The 17,911-nt window shown below is 44.5% G+C and overlaps 1 protein-coding gene across 2 annotated transcripts; it reads right to left on the reverse strand.

The window, feature by feature from the left end:
- Positions 1-5,578: 5,578 nt before the first annotated feature.
- Positions 5,579-17,705, reverse strand: HINFP (histone H4 transcription factor). Of its 2 annotated transcripts, none has more exons than XM_003341256.4 (10): positions 17,243-17,705; positions 12,709-12,893; positions 12,217-12,446; positions 11,872-11,983; positions 11,489-11,641; positions 11,008-11,085; positions 10,808-10,928; positions 10,580-10,718; positions 9,638-9,762; positions 5,579-6,837 (listed from the first exon to the last, which is right to left on the reverse strand). In XM_003341256.4, the coding sequence occupies exons 2-10, from the start codon at positions 12,881-12,883 to the stop codon at positions 6,384-6,386; spliced, it is 1,587 nt and encodes a 528-aa protein (XP_003341304.2). In that variant the 5' UTR covers positions 12,884-12,893; positions 17,243-17,705; the 3' UTR covers positions 5,579-6,383. The 2 variants fall into 2 exon arrangements, with proteins under 2 accessions (XP_003341304.2, XP_056650226.1); XM_056794248.1 differs by having other exon boundaries at positions 5,579-6,908; positions 17,243-17,377.
- Positions 17,706-17,911: the final 206 nt, after the last annotated feature.

Genomic DNA, 17,911 nt, shown 5'->3' on the forward strand with positions numbered 1-17,911 from the left:
AAAAAATTTTTTTTCAAAAACCAAATGAAAACAACAGAAGAAAAAAATTGAAAAAAAATTAGAGTCAGGGAAGAAATATATGAAAAGAGAATTAATAGCTTGGCATAAAATCTTTCCAAAGAAAATAACTCTTTGAAAATTAAAATTGACCAAATAGAAGCTAATAGATTCTATGAGACATTAAATGTATGGGATTGGAGCAAAAGGATAATTAATCCATATTTCAATAGATATTTGTTGATGAACTGGAGAGACAGAGGTATAGATTGGATGGGAAGCAACAGTATCTGTCAACCAAAGACTTGGATAAGAGCTGATTTTTACTTTTTTTTTTATTACATGTAAAAACAATTTTTAAAAAAACCCTTACCTTCCATCTTAGAATCAACACTATGTATTGGTTCGAAGACAGAAGAATGGTAAGGGCTAGGCAATGAGGATTAAGTGACTTGTCCAGGGTCACACAGCTGGGAAGTATATGAGGTCATATTTGAACGCAGGACCTACCATCTCTGGGCCTGGCTCTCAATGCACTAAGGCACCTAGCTGCCCCTATAAACATTTTTTACCAATTGTTTTCTGACATTTTATATTTTAGATTCTCTCCCCCCTTCCCTCTTCCCACCCAAGGCAATAAATAGTCTGATATAGATTATACCAGTGCTTTCATGAAATATTTATTTTCATATTGCTCATGCTATGACAGAAGATAGATATCATATTCCAAAAAATCTCACAAAGTAAACAGAAGATGGCAAGCTTTGATCTGCACTGTATTAGAAAGAGATATTGGTGCTTGTCAAGTTGTAATAACAGAGACACTCTGGCTGACTAGAGAGATACTAGGGGAAAACCTGAGGGTGCCTAGTTGTAATGGAGAGAGATACTACTACTAGGAGAAACCTCAAGGTGCCTAGTTGTAATAGAGATACTGGGGTTGCCTATTGATCACTACTGATGGCTAATATATATATAGTAGTCTCTCGGTGATCAAGAATGACGATTGTCTTTGTGCAGTTTCATCTACCGTGTACCCTCATGTGGCTTTGGAGTCCAAAGGCTGAGGCGCAGAGTGTGTGGCACATGGGGCATGGGACGCCAGTTGTTACGGGAGGTGTGGTTGTGGCCTGGTGTCGGCGTTCATGCACAGCCACAAAACGTCGACATCGCTCATCTTCAAAGGTGGTGGCGGCATGGTGAATGTGGGTTCGCCAGCTGCTTCTGTCAGAGGCAGCGAGTTCTAGTTGCTTTGGTGTAATGCCAGCCCACTTCAAGTTTGACTTTAGCTGATCCTTGAATCTTTTCTTTGGTCGGCCTTGTTTCCTGAGTCCAGCTGACAGCTCACTGTAGAATACCTGTTTTGGTATTCACTGTGGGTCCATGCGGATGACATGTCCAGACCATCGTAGCTGGGCTTTGAGGACCATGACTTCGATGCTGGTGGAGTTGGCTCTGTCGAGGACTTCCTGATTGGTGATTCAGTCCCGCCATCGGATCCTCATGATTGACCAGAGGGAGCGTTGGTGGAATTGCTCCAGCTGTTTCATGTGCTTCCGGTACAGTGTCCATGTCTCACAACCGTACAGGAGCGAGCTGAGGACCACTGCGTTATACACTTTGAGCTTCATTGTAGTGCTTACACCTCTGTGTTGGAGGACTTTGCAGCACAGCCGCCCGAGTGCCTGGCTGGCCTTTTGGATCCTGGCATTAATCTCGTGGTCTAGGGACCCATCGTTGGCGATGGTGCTGCCCAGGTACTTGAAGGTGTTGACGTTAGAAAGCTGCGTGCCATCGATTGTAATGCACGGCTGGTTCGTTGGCCTCCCTGGTGCAGGTTGGAACAGCACCTCTGTTTTGCTGAGGCTGATAGTCAGGCCAAACAGTTTTGTTGCAGTGGAGAATCTGTCCACAATGGTTTGGAGATGATTTTCTTGATGGGCCATGAGAGCACAATCATCTGCAAAGAGAGCTTCCAGGATGAGTCTCTCTGTTGTCTTTGTTTTTGCAGTCAGGCGGCGAAGGTCAAATAGTGAGCCTTCCAGTTGGTATTTGATGTAGACGCCCAGGTCTAGATCCATCACAGCATGTCATAATACTTGGGTGAAAAATAGGTTGAATAGTACCGGAGCGAGGACACAGCCCTGTTTCACGCCATTGGAGATGTTGAAGCGATCAGAAGTCTCTCTACCAGATAGGACTTCCCCTGTCATGTCGACATGAAAGAGCTGGATCAGTTTGACAAATTTTGCTGGGCAACCGAGCTTGCTGAGGATCACCCACAATGCGTCCCTGTTCACTGTGTCGAATGTTTTTGTCAGGTCTATGAAGACAATGTAGAGATTCAGATTCTGCTCAAGGCATTTTTCCTGCATTTGCCTCACCGTGAAGACCATGTCCATGGTGCTGCGATCTGGTCAGAAGCCACATTGTGATTCAGGCAGGTTCTGCTCTGAAACAGATGACAGGAGTCTGTTGAGTATAACACAGGCGAGGATCTTTCCAGCAGTGGAGAGTAGTGAGATGCCTCTGTAGTTGTCACAGGGTGCTCCTGAGCCTTTGTTCTTGTATAGGGCTATGATGGAGGCATCTCTGAGTTCTGGGGGCATGTCTTCCTCTTCCCATATGCTGGTCAGCACTATGTGGAATGCCTGGAGCGCCTTTCCATTTAAGGCCTTGATGGCTAATAGATCAAGATATTTTCTACCCTCCACCCTTCACCTCCCAGTTTTCCACCTACTCCTTCCTGCCTCCCTTCCCCTCCCCCGTTAGTGGACCACCTTTCTATGCAACTCAAAGGCCAACTGTGAGGTTTAGAGAAGATACTTTTTCTCTCTTTCTCAAGTAAGGAGATTTATTTGGGAAGCTAGGACAGGATGGAAGGTGAGATGAGAGGGATGGGGTTATCCCTAGCATATAATGAGGGTTAGGAGGATTTTGGGAAATGTCAGTCTTGTCACAGCTATGACACAAGTCTGTCAGGGAGTTATGAATGACAATTGATTTTCTCCTGCCTTCTTCTAATCAACTCAGTATATAATGGTCAGTCACCAACATCAGCCACACCAAAGTCTCAGCCTAGGTCAGAAGAAGCCAGTCTCTCTCTTGGACAGAAACCAAGGCAATCTCTCAGTTCATCTCCTGGCTAGGCTCCAACTGACTTTTCTGGGAACATTCTATTTGGAATGTTCACCTTGATTGACAGATAATGTCCCCAGCTTTCTGTCTTGCATGCATGAAAATTCTCTCTTCCTTCATGCCTCTTCCACAGCACTCAGATTCTAACAGATTCTTTAGCTGTGGATAGCATTTTTCATCATGAGTCCCTTATGGATATCTTGGAACTTTGCTTTGTTGATAATAGTTTAGAACTTCACAGTTCACCCTCATATGAGATTCCTGTTACTGTGTACATTGTTCTTCTGGTCCTGCTCACTTCACTTTGCATCAGATAATATATGTCTTTTCCTGAACTCACTGGATAAGTTTCTTCCCTTGGAGGCCTTTCCATTTTCTCCATCTTGCCCTTTAGCTTTAATCCATCCATCTCTCCTCATTTATCTTCTCTCAGGCCCACCCCTTCCACTCATCTGAGGTTTATGAAAAAAAGTGATACCATGACTGGGTTTACATGAGTATGCTTCACAAAACGAATACTAGTTGACCCTTGTGTCCTGTTTTACATAAGCCCTCAAATAGATGGTGTCATTTTACCCTAAACAAACAGAAGAACCTAGTATCCATTTTCCCTCAGGGGTAATGTATTCTGTCAGGCCAGTAGTCCCATCAAAGTCTGTTTGATCTGTGCAGGCATTGCAGGCAGCCCATCCCAGCCAAATAGTCAGCTTCACAAGGCCCATCAGGAAAGATCTCATCCTGAGTTCTGAATTCTAACCTGAGGGTTATTAAATATTAGGCAAAAAATCAATAGCTTTCAAGTTCATTATGCATCCTCTTTCCACCCCTCTTCCCCACCAAAAGTTATGTGTCAACCAACCTAGACATTTATAAGACTGAAATGTTCAGTAGTCTGTATATCCAACATACTGAAAATGCAAGAGAAAATTTCAGTGTGCTTACATGTATATGCTGCCTAATGACATTGTTGAACCTCCTTCCACACCTCCAGAGTGGATAAAGAGGAAGAGGCTTGGTGCTACTTTCTGGGACCCAGATCCTAGTCTTGAACTATAACAAAGAGGGATAGAAGGGGAAAGCCATTGCAATTTCTGGAAATTGTTCTGGTTCTTCATCCCACCGGGACATGGCTTTCTACACAGTAGTCCATAATTAACTGAACTGATTCCAGGTCTAATCCAGCTCTCTCCATATTCCAAGGCTGGTCCCAAAAGCTGCTCAGGTCAGCAGGCTAAAAGCTACAGCCTAGTTGCCAGTATGCCCTGCACCCCACATGCCTGCTATCAAGTCCCTAGTCCCATGTTGGTGAAACTACGGCATGCATGCCAGAGGGGGCTGCTCCCTTCCCCCACTCCACATGAGCCTGAAGACATTTCTCACATGACTTGCCCCTCTTCTGAGCAGCTCAATGGGAGTGCTTCCTCCCTCCCTTGTCTGGGGTAAGGCGAGGGGGGGGACTCACATGTGGTGTGACTCATATCTCTAAAAGGTTAACCATTACTGCCCTAGTTCCTATAAAATGAATTGTCTCTAATCTTACTGTCAAGGTCTTACCTTGTAACTTTCAAGTGTGCCCTCACATGGTAAGGAAGTTAAACTCTCAAGAGCAAGAGAAGAGAATCCAATCTGTTATGCCTACATGTAGCTGCCCCATTGCTTTGTATTATTTGGACTTCTTTACAACTGTCTTAAAAACAATAATTACCATCATCCCAAATCCAGAGACTTAGGGCAGTGATGATGAACCTTTTAGAGATGAAGTAGCCAAACTGTAAACCTCACCCCACATGTGAGCCCCCCACCTTACCCAAGACAGGGGAGGAAGGAAGCACTCCCATTAGACTGCTGAACAGAGGGACAGGTAATAAGAGAAATGCCCTCAGGTACACATGGAGAGGGGAAGGGGAGCAGCTCCCTCTGGCATGCTCTAGCACATATGCCATAGGTTTGCCAACACAGACCTAGGGCACACTTCTTTGACCTCAAATTCAAAGCATATAGGAGTGCTACCTCCATGGGACCCAAGTCTAACTCCCTCCCTGCAGCCCATCCTGATGGTTCATGCTACACTAGCTTGACAACCTTAAGGTTGGTACCTAAGGAAAAGAGCCTCCCAGTCTTCCATCTTCAAGGTAAGGCAAACAAGTTTCCTATAAAATGTCTAGAGCAAGAGCCTCTTAGTGACAAAGCATCCCCACCCTGGCCAAACTATCCTAGGAAGTGTGGCCATGGTTAGACAGGTACCCAGCCTGGTTGTTGGATATGTATGTCAGCTCTCCTCTCCCACATCTAACTGTTCAGTCAGTGGAAGACTCCACACCAAAACAGAACTAGGAGTGGTAAAGCTAAGAGGGGCAGGCATCTGAACCTGGAAGAATCTTAATTCCTCAACCTGGAATAGGTAGATGGAGGAGCAGGGGCATGAGAAATAAAGGAACATAAGACAGGCATAATGTGTTTATTGCCAAGAGGAAAAAAATCATTATACAATCATATTGATATTCGGCACCCCTCATCAATGCTTCCCCTAATCTTGTTCCTGAGAGTAACCCACACGCAGGGATGGGGGAAGGGCCTAGAATCCAGGATGAAGCCTTTTGGCCTGGGAATGGGGGCTAAATTAAATGATAGAGGCCTTAAGAAATGGGGAATGGCCTTAGACACCCAGGGTTGACAGTCCCAGGAAATCAGGATGATTCAGAGTCCCTTAAAGAACATTGTCTATGTTCAGCAGACTTGAGGTTTGAAGTTTAGTCTGAGATCCTCCTCTGTCTCCAAAACATTCCACCCATCAAGGACCCAAATCTTGGGGAGATTTCCAGAGCTGCTGCCGCACTGTCCATGGGCCAGCTTCCTGGTGAGACTGCTCTAAACCATGGACTGTTTTGCAGTCAGAGTTGAAAGAGATGTCTCTTATCCTTAGGGTCAGGATAACCCAAACATTGGTCTCTCAAAAGTATCCCCTGAATAGCTTCCTCCCACTCCCAGATGACCCTTTCCTCTCAGGTTTGGCTCTTAGGCTAAGAGACTTCTCCCCTTACCACACAGTACTCATAATACTACCCCTCACACTTGTTACCAAGGGTGGTTCAGAAGGCCCCTTTTTTTTTTTTTAAGAATGGGTCATAGCAGAGAGATGTGAGGAGAGCAAAATAAAATAAAATAAAAAACAGAAGAGCGGATCTCAAATCCAGGGTGGGAAAACAATGGCTCAGCTAGACTCTGAAGGGAGTGGGCCCCTGAGCCCCTCACTCTAGCAAGATTCCCAGCTCCTCAGCTGTCCTGTGCAATTTCTCCATGATGCCATCAGGGGGATCAGGGTCAGGAGCTCCCTCTCCTGGCCCTGGGGGCTGAACTCCAGGGGCTGAGGCCAGGACATAATAGACTGTCTCATGCTCGCCTTGGGAATTGGTCCTGTTCAACACATGAATGACAGGGCTAGGAGAGTCCTGGGAGGCAGATGCTGAAGGGGCCACCTCTTCACTCTCCTCCACCTCTGCCTCCTCTTCTTCTTCTTCCTCCTCCTCCTCCTCCTCAGGCCCAGGCTCTAGGAGAATACCTTGCAGGCTGCCTTCAGTCAGTGCTGCCCCTGGCCCAGGAGCCCCCTGCTCTTCTCGTTCCCTCAGTAGCTGCTCAGTCAGCTCCACACTCTCGTAGCGGACCAGCTGTAGGCGCATGTAACCATCCTCATGCTCCTTGTACCTGGGGGGCAGGGCCATAAGAAGAAGGAAACATCCCCACCCACAGAGGTAGACACAGGCCAGTCCAGACGCCTGAGTGGGTAAGGATATCAATGATGCAAGGAAGAAGAGAGAGAATAGGAACCTATCATAACCAAGGCTGGGGGGTGAGGAAGAAAAGGTCTTCGTGGAAAGGAAAATGTATTGGAAAGGGGAAAAAGCTGCTACTATGTGAACCACTGAGCAGAGTACCCAGCTGGGAGTCAAGAAGACCTGAATTCAAATCCTACTTCAGATTCTTATTAGCTGGGTGACCCTAGATCTTTGTGGGCAAACCTAAGGCACATGAGCCAAAGCATTCTAGAGGAGGCTGCTCCCCTTCCCTGCACCTGAGGACATTTCTCCCATCACCTGCCTCTCTGCCCAGTAGCCCAGTGGGAGGGCTTCCTCCCTCCCCTGTCTGAGGTAATACAGGGGGCTCACATGTATTGTGAGGGTTGTAGTTTGGGCACTCAGTCTCTAAAAGGTTCACCATCACTGCCCTAAACAAAATCACTTAACCTCTCTAAGTCTCAGTTTCCTCATGTATAAAATGAGGGGGACTGGACTCGATGGCCTCTAAGATCCCTTCCACCTCTAAACTTCAGATATCTGACTCCTACCATTTTGGAGAGTGATTAAAAATTTGCAGGCCACTTCCTTCACAGCTCTGTGAGGTAGGGGAAGGAGGAGTAAGAGTATTTATAGACAGGTTTGTGAAGAACCTTACCCAAAGTGGGGAAAGAAGAAAGCTGAATGGAAAAGACATGGACCAAGGAAGTAGCCTTTTAACTGGCCTTGGTCCTTCTTAGTCTAACCCCAATACAATTCATTCATTCTTCAAACATTTATTAAGTACTCTGATCAATATAATGATCTAAGATGATTCCAAAAAACTCATGATGAAAAATGCTATCCATCTCCAGAGAGAGAGAACTGATGAACTCAGAGTGCAAATTGAAGCATATTTTTTTTCACTTTTTTTATATTTTTTGCTTCTTACCCACCCACCCAACCCACAACATGGCTAATGTGGAAACGTGTTCTGCATGACTTCATAAGTAAAATGACTATTGAATTTTCTGCCTTCTCAATGGGGGTAGGAGGGGGTGGGTAGAAGGAAAGAATTTGGAACTAAAAATATAATTTTTTTAAAAAGGATCCCCTGTGACATTCCAGTCAAACACCCATCTAGCCTTTGCTTCAGCATCCCCTTTGAGGTGAGGGAGAAATTGTCCATGGCATTTCTGGATAACTTTAAATGTCAGAAAGTTGCTTCCCCCTATTTGCCCTTCCATACCTTCCATTAGGGATTGCAGAAAAGCAAATTCTTCTTCCACATGATAACATGCTTTTAAGTAACTGTATCCCACACACTGTTGCCTGTAGAATCTTTCTTTCTAAACCCATACCTTTCTTCTTAGAATCAATACTGTGTATTGTTTCCAAGGCAGAAGAGCAGTAAGGGCTAGACAATGAGGGTTAATTGACTCACCCAGAATCACATAAGTAGGAAGAATTTGAGGTCACATTTGAACCCAAAGCTTCCTGTCTCTGGGCCTGACCCTCAATCCACTGAGCTACCTAGTTGCCCCCCTGAGAAGTCTTTCTAATATACAACTATGATCATTTCATTTCTTTGCCCCAAAGCTTTCACTGGACATCTTATTGGTTAACTCGAAAAAGCACAAACTCCTTGACCTTATATCCCAGGCTCTCTAAAACTAAACTCTAATTTACTCTTCCATGACTTTGACATCAATCCCCTCCCCACACTTAATAATCCAATTAATCACTAGCTCCTAATTTTCATCTTCCTTTTGTGTCACCAGGCCCTCACTCACTCACACTGTCAGCCTAATCATTCTTTCCTGATCTGCCATCTAGTGATCTTTTACCTATCCTTCAGAGCTCAGCTTTGCTCCTCACTCCAGGGAACCCTTCCCTGACTTTCTCCAGTACCCACCTATACCTCTCTTGTTTGAGTCACATATTCTTAGAAATGAAAGGGACCTCAGTGGCAAGTGGTTATCTAACCCATCTCTACTTGAAGACTTCAGAGAAAAACTCTCTACTTCCCAGGCAATCCTGTCTGTTTACTAGATTCTATTTTGCATTATAATTATTTATGTATCAGTCTTACCTCCTTCTAGTAAATTATAAGCTCTTTGATTGAAAGCAGACACTGTTATTCAATGTTGTATTGTCTCACCATAGCATCCAGCACAGGGTTCTGTGCATAGTAGAAACTGATAAATGTTTGAATTGAAATGTTAAATTGAATTCTAATCCAGCTCCTCTACCCTCAACTCAGTGTGTTCTTACAGCTCAGTTAACCAAATTTTATAATAGGGAGAATCATCTTTGAGGCAGTTAAGTGGTACAGAGGATATAGTGCTGGGCCTAGAGTCAAGAAGACCCAAGATCAAATCTGATCTTAAACACGTACTAACTCTATGACTCTAGGCAACTCACTTAATCTCTATCTGTCCCAGTTTCTCCATCTGTAAAATGGGGATAATAAAAGCAACTACCTCCTAGTGTTGTTATGAGGATCAAATGAGATAACTGTAATGTACTTAGTATGTGCTTAGCATATAGTAAGGATTATATGTTAGCTATTATTATTATTACCCTGTTTTTTGTTAGGATAAAATGGAATGAAATGTGTGAAAGATCTACAGAGATATATAGAAAGTAAAAATTCAGAAGCAAGTTCATTCAAAGTCCCACAAATACCATTATCACTCTTTTTGTATGAGTAGAGAACAAAGAGAACTTACCGGAAACGGGGATGCCCTGAGGGCCACTTGAACTGATGCTTCTTTCGGAGGTGGACAGTGAGGTTATTGCCTCGAGTGAAGCACTTGTCACACACGTGACACTTGTATCTTGGCTCAGAGTCACCCTGGCAGGTGAAGTCAAAACTGTTGGAATCCCAGTCACCTGCTTCCTATATACCAGCCTTCCTTCCACCCTCCACTGACAGATCAGAGTACCACCTTGGGCCTTTCACTGAACTTGGATCACACCAACTATATGCACTGGGAAGCTATTCAGGAGGAGTTGCATGGGAGGCAAATTACTGCTAAATTGTCAGCCCCATCACAGTAGTGACTGCATTTTATTTAAACTTTCTAGTTTCCCCAGGAGTACAGTGGAGTTGATAGAAAGTTATCCTTGGGGCAAGTAGGTGGCTTAGTAAATAGAGAACCAGGCCTGGAGATGGGAGGTCCCTGGGTTCAAATATGACCTCAAGTAGTTCCTAATTGGATAAGTCACTTATTCTCAATTGCCTTACCACTCTTCTGCATTGAAACCAATACTTAGTATTGATTCCAAGACAGAAAGTAAAGGTTTCTTTAAAAATAAAATTTTTTAAAGTTATCCTCAAAAGTGAGGAAGATCCAGTTTCACACCCTATCTTCAACCCATCCTGGCTGTATGACTTTGGACAAGTCACTTAAGTCTTCGATATCCTGGGAAACTACAAGTAGCAGAAAAAAATGCCAATCTTCCTGGAGTATTAGTAGAAGGTGTCCTCTATACAATGAAATCCCAGGTCCAATCTCTCTCACTATCCTGGCACAGGACTGTATACACAAGAAACCTTCCCATGTTGGTTGAAGCTCAGATTAGCACCTCCAAAGCTTAGAATGTTTCTAGGCCTCCCCATCCTGGCTCCACTTGGCCTTTCATTTCCTGCCCTTCCTAGGGGTACTCACTTCATGTACTTTTCGGTAATGGGATTTGATGGAGCAATGAGATCGAGCACTGAAGTTGCAACTCTCAAACTCGCAATGATAGGCGGGTTCCTTGCTATGAGTGTCCAGGTGCTTTCGAAGGTCAATCAGATTCTTGCAACTGCCAGAAGAGGGAAAAGGGTCACCAGGGCAGGGAGGAAACTGGGAACAGAAAGCCAAGCCCTATTTCTTGCTCCCCACCCTCTTCACCTGTAGTCACAGTAGTCACACTTAAAGGGCCGATCTTCACTATGTCGGAAACGAATGTGGTTTCGGAGAGAAGAGGGTAGTGGGCAGGTCATGTCACACAAAGGGCACTTGTAGTGATTTACTGCAGGGAACACAGAGAAGGAGGAGTTGGGAAGGATGAGAAGGAGAAAACATGGGGAGAGGAACTTGGGAAAGCTTACCATGGTTGCGCATGTGGTCCCGCAATAGTCGTTCAGTGGCAAATCTCTTGGAACAATGGGAACATTGGAATCGCTGCTCTGGGGTGGGAAAAGGAAAGAAGAGGAAAAGCTTTGAGCAGCTGAAGAAAAACAAGAGACTGGAAGAGAGGAGGACAGGTCCAGACATGGAAAGGAGAAGAACTTTCAGGCATTACTCAGAGATTTTTTTCTGAAGTGGAATGGCCCATTGAGTCAATCCCACCCTCATTTTCCAGAGGAGGAAACTGAGACCTAAAAAAGGTTGAATGTCTCAATCAAGGCGACATAGCTACAACCAACTGTAACTTGGAGGGGTCACAGGGAGAAGAAAATGCTAATAAGAGCAGGCAAAAGCCAAAAGCAAATGCAGACAGTGGATCCCTCAATACCTAGCTCTGTCCCAAGCAGGTCAGCAGGTCCCTTTCCCTCTATCCCTACCCCCTCCCTCCCTCCCCAAGCTCACGGTCCAGTGATGTCTGGCGCCGGATGTGGTCAAAGAACTTGGTGTTATTGGCAAACATGCCACCACAGGTGGGGCAGGCCACCACTTTCTCCTGGGTATGGCTTCGAAGATGCTCTCTCAATTTACAGCGGCCTTTGAAGGTACAGTTGCAATCTGGGGAAAACACCAAGTCAGGCCCCTCCTACTGGCCCCATAGAATATCTCTCCCAACCTCCCCTTTTCCTCCAAGCCTCTTCCTGGCCCAACAGCCAACCTTTTTTTTTAAAAGAATGGGGAAGGTGAAACACCTGGGTACCATCCCCAGCCCTCCAACCCATAAACAGAACATTCCCCTTCAAAAGGGAGGGTTTTCTAAATAGTGAGTGACCAGAAGTATCCCTAACCTTTCCAACCACAAGGCACCACATGGTTCTCCTTGCTGGCTGCCTTGTATTCACAGCATAGACTATGGGCCTCCACATGCCGGTAGAACCATTCTGGATTGTCAAAAGAGCTCTGTGGAGAGGAAGAGAGGAGACTAAGGGTAAGGAACAGCAGAGGCAAAGTAGAGGGGCACTTTCAGTGAACCAAGGCAATACTCTAATCCAGACCACCTGGGAGGTTGGAGGAAGCCAAAAGAAACTGAAGAAAGTAGAGTACTTGACAGACTTCATAGAGATACACAGGTCTCTCTATCACGGAGAGGGTACCCTTCCCCTGTCCCCCAGCCCTGGCTCCTGCCTGCTGACCTCACAGTGCTCCCACTGGCACAAGAAGTGGTCAGGAATGTCAGGGATCATGTTTCGGCTTTGGAAGTCCAGTAGGCAGTGGCTGAGTCCGGCCTGGCCTTGCAGAGCCTGAAGTCCCCACTGCTTCAGCTTGGTATGGTAACAGTGGAAATAGACATGACGGACTAAGTCAGCTGAGCTGTCCGGGGAGCAGAAGCCACACTCTTGCCACAAACAGGAGTACTCTTCAGCTGGAATATGAAGAGATGGAGGAAAGGGAGAGCTCAGGTCCCTCTGTTTCTGGGACTCGGCCCTGCCTGAATAAAGAACTGAACAGGGCAAATCCTATCTCTGGCCCAGTGCTCCTTAAATCAATCCCTGAATCTTGTCTAAAAAAACTTCTCTCCATTAAGTCCCATCATCCCTAGATATCCAAGAACAATAAAGGCAAACCTAGTCATCTTCCACCTCTCACAAGTCTTGTTCTTCTCCCATTATTCCTTCCTCACTCACCAAGTGGGTCTACCTCATCCTCATCTTCTTCCTCAGGGCCTTGGAGATGCTGCTGAAGATGCTGTGTGACATGTTCACAGAACTCTTCCACAGCTGAGGCCACAAAGGTACAGGATCCCCATTCACACTGTAGCACCAGGGCCTCCCTTCGGGGAACCTTTGTAGGGGGTGGCATGACTGCCACACTATAGAAAAAGGAATAAAATCACAAAGTAACTAATAGCCAAGGCAAAAGCTAGGTGGTCCAGAGGAAGAGCCCTGAATTCAGAAGGCCTAAGTTTAAATCTTGCCTTAGACTTTTTCTCTAGATAGACAAGTCAATTCAACCTCACAGCCTCCATTTCTACCTCTATAGAATGGGGATTAAATAATAGCACCAACTCCCAGAGATGTTGTGAGGATAAAATTAATATTTGGAAAACTACTTTGCAAACCATAAGATTATACAAATGCTAGCTGGCTGTTGTATTTTTTAGGTATTAAGAAAATTCTACTGAAGTGGAGTCGAGGGGGGGGATTCTAACAGCAAATGAAAAGAGGAGGTTGGACATGATAACCTCTAAGGTGCCTTCCAGCTCCAAGTTTGTGATCGGAAGGACAGCAGTAGTGACCTGAACTCCTGAAACTCTACAGTGATTTGGAGATTAATCCAGTGCTCTGATTCAATCTGCCTCTAACCTGCCTTTCCAGAGTCATTTCTCCAACTTTATGTAACATTTCAGTCAAACAAGACTTTAAGTATTCTTCCTCAGTCTCATGCTTTACTCTCTTTTGATCTCTCCTCAGAAGTCCAGCATATATATGATCTTCCTCATTCCTACATCTTGGAATTCACTGTTCAATGAATGACAGATTTATTCTTACCTCTTTGCCTCTGAAGTTATTCCCCTTACCTGAATCTCTTTTCCCTCTCTCTTCAACCAAACCCTATTTTTTTTAATTAAGCCTTTGTATATTATTTTAATCTCTATCCATATTACCTGTGTGAGCCCAGGAAAATAATTAAGGCCTCCTAGGAAATCTGGGCTCAGACACTTCCTAGCTGTGTGATCCTGGGCAAGTTACTTAACCCCCATTGCCTAGCCTTTATCACTCTTCTGCCTCAGAACCAATACACAGTATTGATTCCAAGACGGAAGGGTTAAAAAAAAAAAAAGATCTCCTAGGACTCAGTTTCTTCATCTGTAAAATCTAGGTGTTGAACTAGATTGGGGGTTCTTAAAACTTTTTGGTCTCAGGACTCCATTATACTCTTTAAAATTACTAAAGAAGAAGGAAACCATAAGTAAATTGGGTAAACACAGAATAGTATACATGTCAGACCTTTGGGAGGGGAAAGGCTTTAAAACCAAGCAAGATATAGAAAGAATCACAAAATGTAAAATAAATAATTTTGACTACATCAAACTAAAAAGCTTTTGTACAAACAAAACCAATGTAACTAAAATCAGAAGGGAAACAACAAATTGGGAAAAAATCTTCATAGAAACCTCTGACAAAGGTTTAATTACTCATATTTATAATGAGCTAAATCAATTGTACAAAAAAATCAAGCCATTCTCCAATTGATAAATGGGCAAGGGAAATGGATAGGCAGTTCTCAGATAAAGAAATCAAAACTATTAACAAGCACATGAAGAAGTGTTCTAAATCTCTTATAATCAGAGAGATGCAAATCAAAACAACTCTGAGGTATCACCTCACACCTAGCAGATTGGCTAACATAACAGCAAAGGAAAGTAATGAATGCTGGAGGGGGTGTGGCAAAGTAGGGACATTAATTCATTGCTGGTGGAGTTGTGAACTGATCCAACCATTCTGGAGGGCAATTTGGAACTATGCCCAAAGGGCGACAAAAGAATATCTACCCTTTGACCCAGCCATAGCACTGCTGTACCCCAAAGAGATAATGGACAAAAAGACTTGTACAAAAATATTCATAGCTGCGCTCTTTGTGGTGGCCCAAAACTGGAAAACGAGGGGATGCCCATCAATTGGGGAATGGCTGAACAAACTGTGGTATATGTTGGTGATGGAATACTATTGTGCTCAAAGGAATAATAAAGTGGAGGAGTTCCATGGAGACTGGAACAACCTCCAGGAAGTGATGCAGAGCGAGAGGAGCAGAACCAGGAGAACATTGTACACAGAGACTAATACACTGTGGTATAATCGAACATAATGGACTTCTCCATTAGTGGCGGTGTAATGTCCCTGAACAACTTGCAGGGATCCAGGAGAAAAAAAACACCATTCATAAGCAAAGGATAAACTATGGGAGTGGAAACACCGAGGAAAAGCAACTGCCTGAATACAGAGGTTGAGGGGACATGACAGAGGATAGACTCTAAATGAACACTCTAATGCAAATACTATCAACAAAGCAATGGGTTCAAATCAAGAAAACATCTAATGCCCAGTGGATTTACGCGTCGGCTATGGGGGGTGGTGGGGAGGAAAAGAAAATGATCTATGTCTTTAATGAATAATGCTTGGAAATGATCAAATAAAATATATTTTTAAAAAAAATTAAAAAAAAATAAAATTACTAAAGAACTCAGCCCTACAAAGAACTTTTGTTTATGGGTTATGGCTATCTATATATATTGTATTAGAAACCAAAACTCAGAATTAAAATCTTAGTATTATTATTATTTTTTTAAAAAAGTTTTGACTCCCCTGAAGGATTCCTGAAACACACTTTGAGAACTAAGGTTTCTCCCAGCTCCACTCTCTTCCAGCCCCAACCTTGACCTCCCTCTACACTGAAGAAAGAGGCAACATTATAGTAAACAGAACACTGGACATGATGGCAAAAGACCTAGATTTAATTCATAAACTGTGTGACCTTCAGCAAATCAATTAAATTCCTCTAAACCTCAGTTTACTAAATCTGTAAAATGAGGATTATAATATGTATATTTCCTACCTTACATTGTGGTTGTGTGGATGTGCTTACAGACCTGAAAGGGTTATAAATATGAGTTCTATTTATATTTACATTTAAAGTGCTTTCCATATATTACCTCATTGGATCCATACAACTATTCTGTGAGATAATTTAAAAGATTACTAGTGGGGCAGCTAGGTAGCACAGTGGATTGAGCACTAGGCCTGAGTAAAGAAGAACTGGGTTCAAATGTGGTCTCAGACACTTCCTAGCTGTGTGACCCTGAACAAGTCATTTAACCCCAACTGCTCACACCATGTCATTCTTCTTAAAATTGATACCAAGATGGATGGTAAAGGTTTTTTGTTGTTTTTTTTAAAGGGCTTCTGGGCAAAAGACACATCTGTAAGAAAACTTTTTATGGAGCTAACATTTTAGAGGGAGATGCAACTTATATAGATACAAAGTATTGTGAAAAAGAAACCACCAACAAATGAGAGATCAAATAAGCAGCTTAGTCAGTCAGGCCTAGAGCCCAAGCCTCCTGAAGACTCACAATAAAACTATAATTGAACAGAGCTTTACAGATTACAAATTGGAGAGGCAGTATTTTTTTTAACCTAACATATAATTTCATTGTGTAAGAAGCTCCTCAACTGCACTATGGCATCCAAAAAGCCTTAGAGAGTTTTCTGGGGCCATTGAGAGGTTAAGTAATTTGTCCAGGGGCACAGAGCTAGTATTTATCAGAGGAGAGACTTAGTATTTATCAGAGGTTTTCGAAGCTCCAGGTCAGTTCTCTATTCATTACCCCAAACTCCTTTTATTTAGAGGAAAACCAAATTATGAAAAGATTTCAGCAAATACAGGAGAATGCAGTGAAAAGAGTACTGCTAAGCCCAGAAGGCAGGAAGGAGCCCGAGATTTCAGTCGTGGCTATCCCACTTTATAGCAGCGTGACTGTAATTTTCTCCTGAATTTGTTTTCTCATCAGTAAAAGGCCATAATTGTGCCAAGTAATTAATGTACTTTAAGGGCAAGCACTGTGTCATTTTTGCCTTCATATTTCCTACACCTAGCACAATGCATGCGCTTAAAGTATTCTAAATTAAAAGTAAATTTATTTCTGGGGAAAGACTGCATAAATCTTAAAGTGCTATTGTATAAACTGTTGTTTGCAAAGTAGTTTTTTACAGTAGGTTTGCATCCTATCTGATCCTCCTCTCTGGGAGACAGCAGTGTTAATCTCCCCATTTCAGAGAGGAGGAAACTGAGGCCTGGGGGACTGGGGAAGTATAATATGCACAAGGTCACGGAAAAAGTGGCAGAACCAGGATTCCTGATTTCCATTCCTTTCTCCTTTCTCTCTTGCTCCAGGTAAGAATACAGCCTCAGACAGGGATAGTCAAAAGTATGGGTCCATTTCCTCCAGTCCCAACAACCGGGGAAGCTGAGAGATCCAGCCTTCCAAACGCTTATTAGAGATCTCCCTCCCTGGGGTTACTCGAGGGAAGTCTAGAAGGGTACATGTGACCCGCTCTGAATGTTAGGAGAAGCAGGAGCTCTCCCTCCTCCCCCTTCCCGCGTACCCCAGTCTCAAGAGTCCGCCAAGAGAAGAACCCACAACCCCAAGACCAGCCTTACCGTGCCCTCCGCTCCCAGGTCTCTCTGTTCCTCTCCCACTTCCAGCCAACTCCAGGCGGGGACACGCGTGAGTGACGGCCAGCGAAAGCCAATAGAGACCAGCTTCTGGGCTTCTCTCAGCCAATGGTAGCGCTGTAGGGCGGGGCCTGGACGCCACCAAAACACGGAAGGGGAGGGAGCAGGCGGGGAGTCCAGTGACGCGCTCCAGACCAAGGGGCGGAGCTTCTGGGGACCAATGTGTGGGGAGGTCGGCCTGGAGCTACTGATAATTGTGGGGCCTCAGGGCATTTAGGGACCTGGGCTGGCCGGGTGGAGGTAGGGAGGGAGCCGGGCTAGGTCTTGACCGTGGTCCGGGGCTTCGGGCTTCGGGCTTCGGGCTTCGGGCTACAGCGAGCCAGGGACAACCCTTGGGGCCTGCTTGGCGGGGTCTTCCTGGGCATGCGCAAAGCCAGAACGTGGCCTGGGACTGACTATGACGATGGTCCTTCGGGCACTCGCGGAGAGCCTGGTACCTAATGTGCCCGGGGGCTGAAGGAGGAAAAGCCACGCATGATTCGGCAGCGCATTGGGGTGTGCAGAATGGGTGAATACATGTTGGGTAAATGGTTTAAAAGCGCTTTCTTGAGACCGGAGAACCCATGTTCAAATGTCACCTCAGAATTTGAACAA

Source organism: Monodelphis domestica, chromosome 4, assembly GCF_027887165.1.
Source record: "Monodelphis domestica isolate mMonDom1 chromosome 4, mMonDom1.pri, whole genome shotgun sequence".
In the NCBI taxonomy this organism is placed as follows: Eukaryota; Metazoa; Chordata; class Mammalia; order Didelphimorphia; family Didelphidae; genus Monodelphis; species Monodelphis domestica.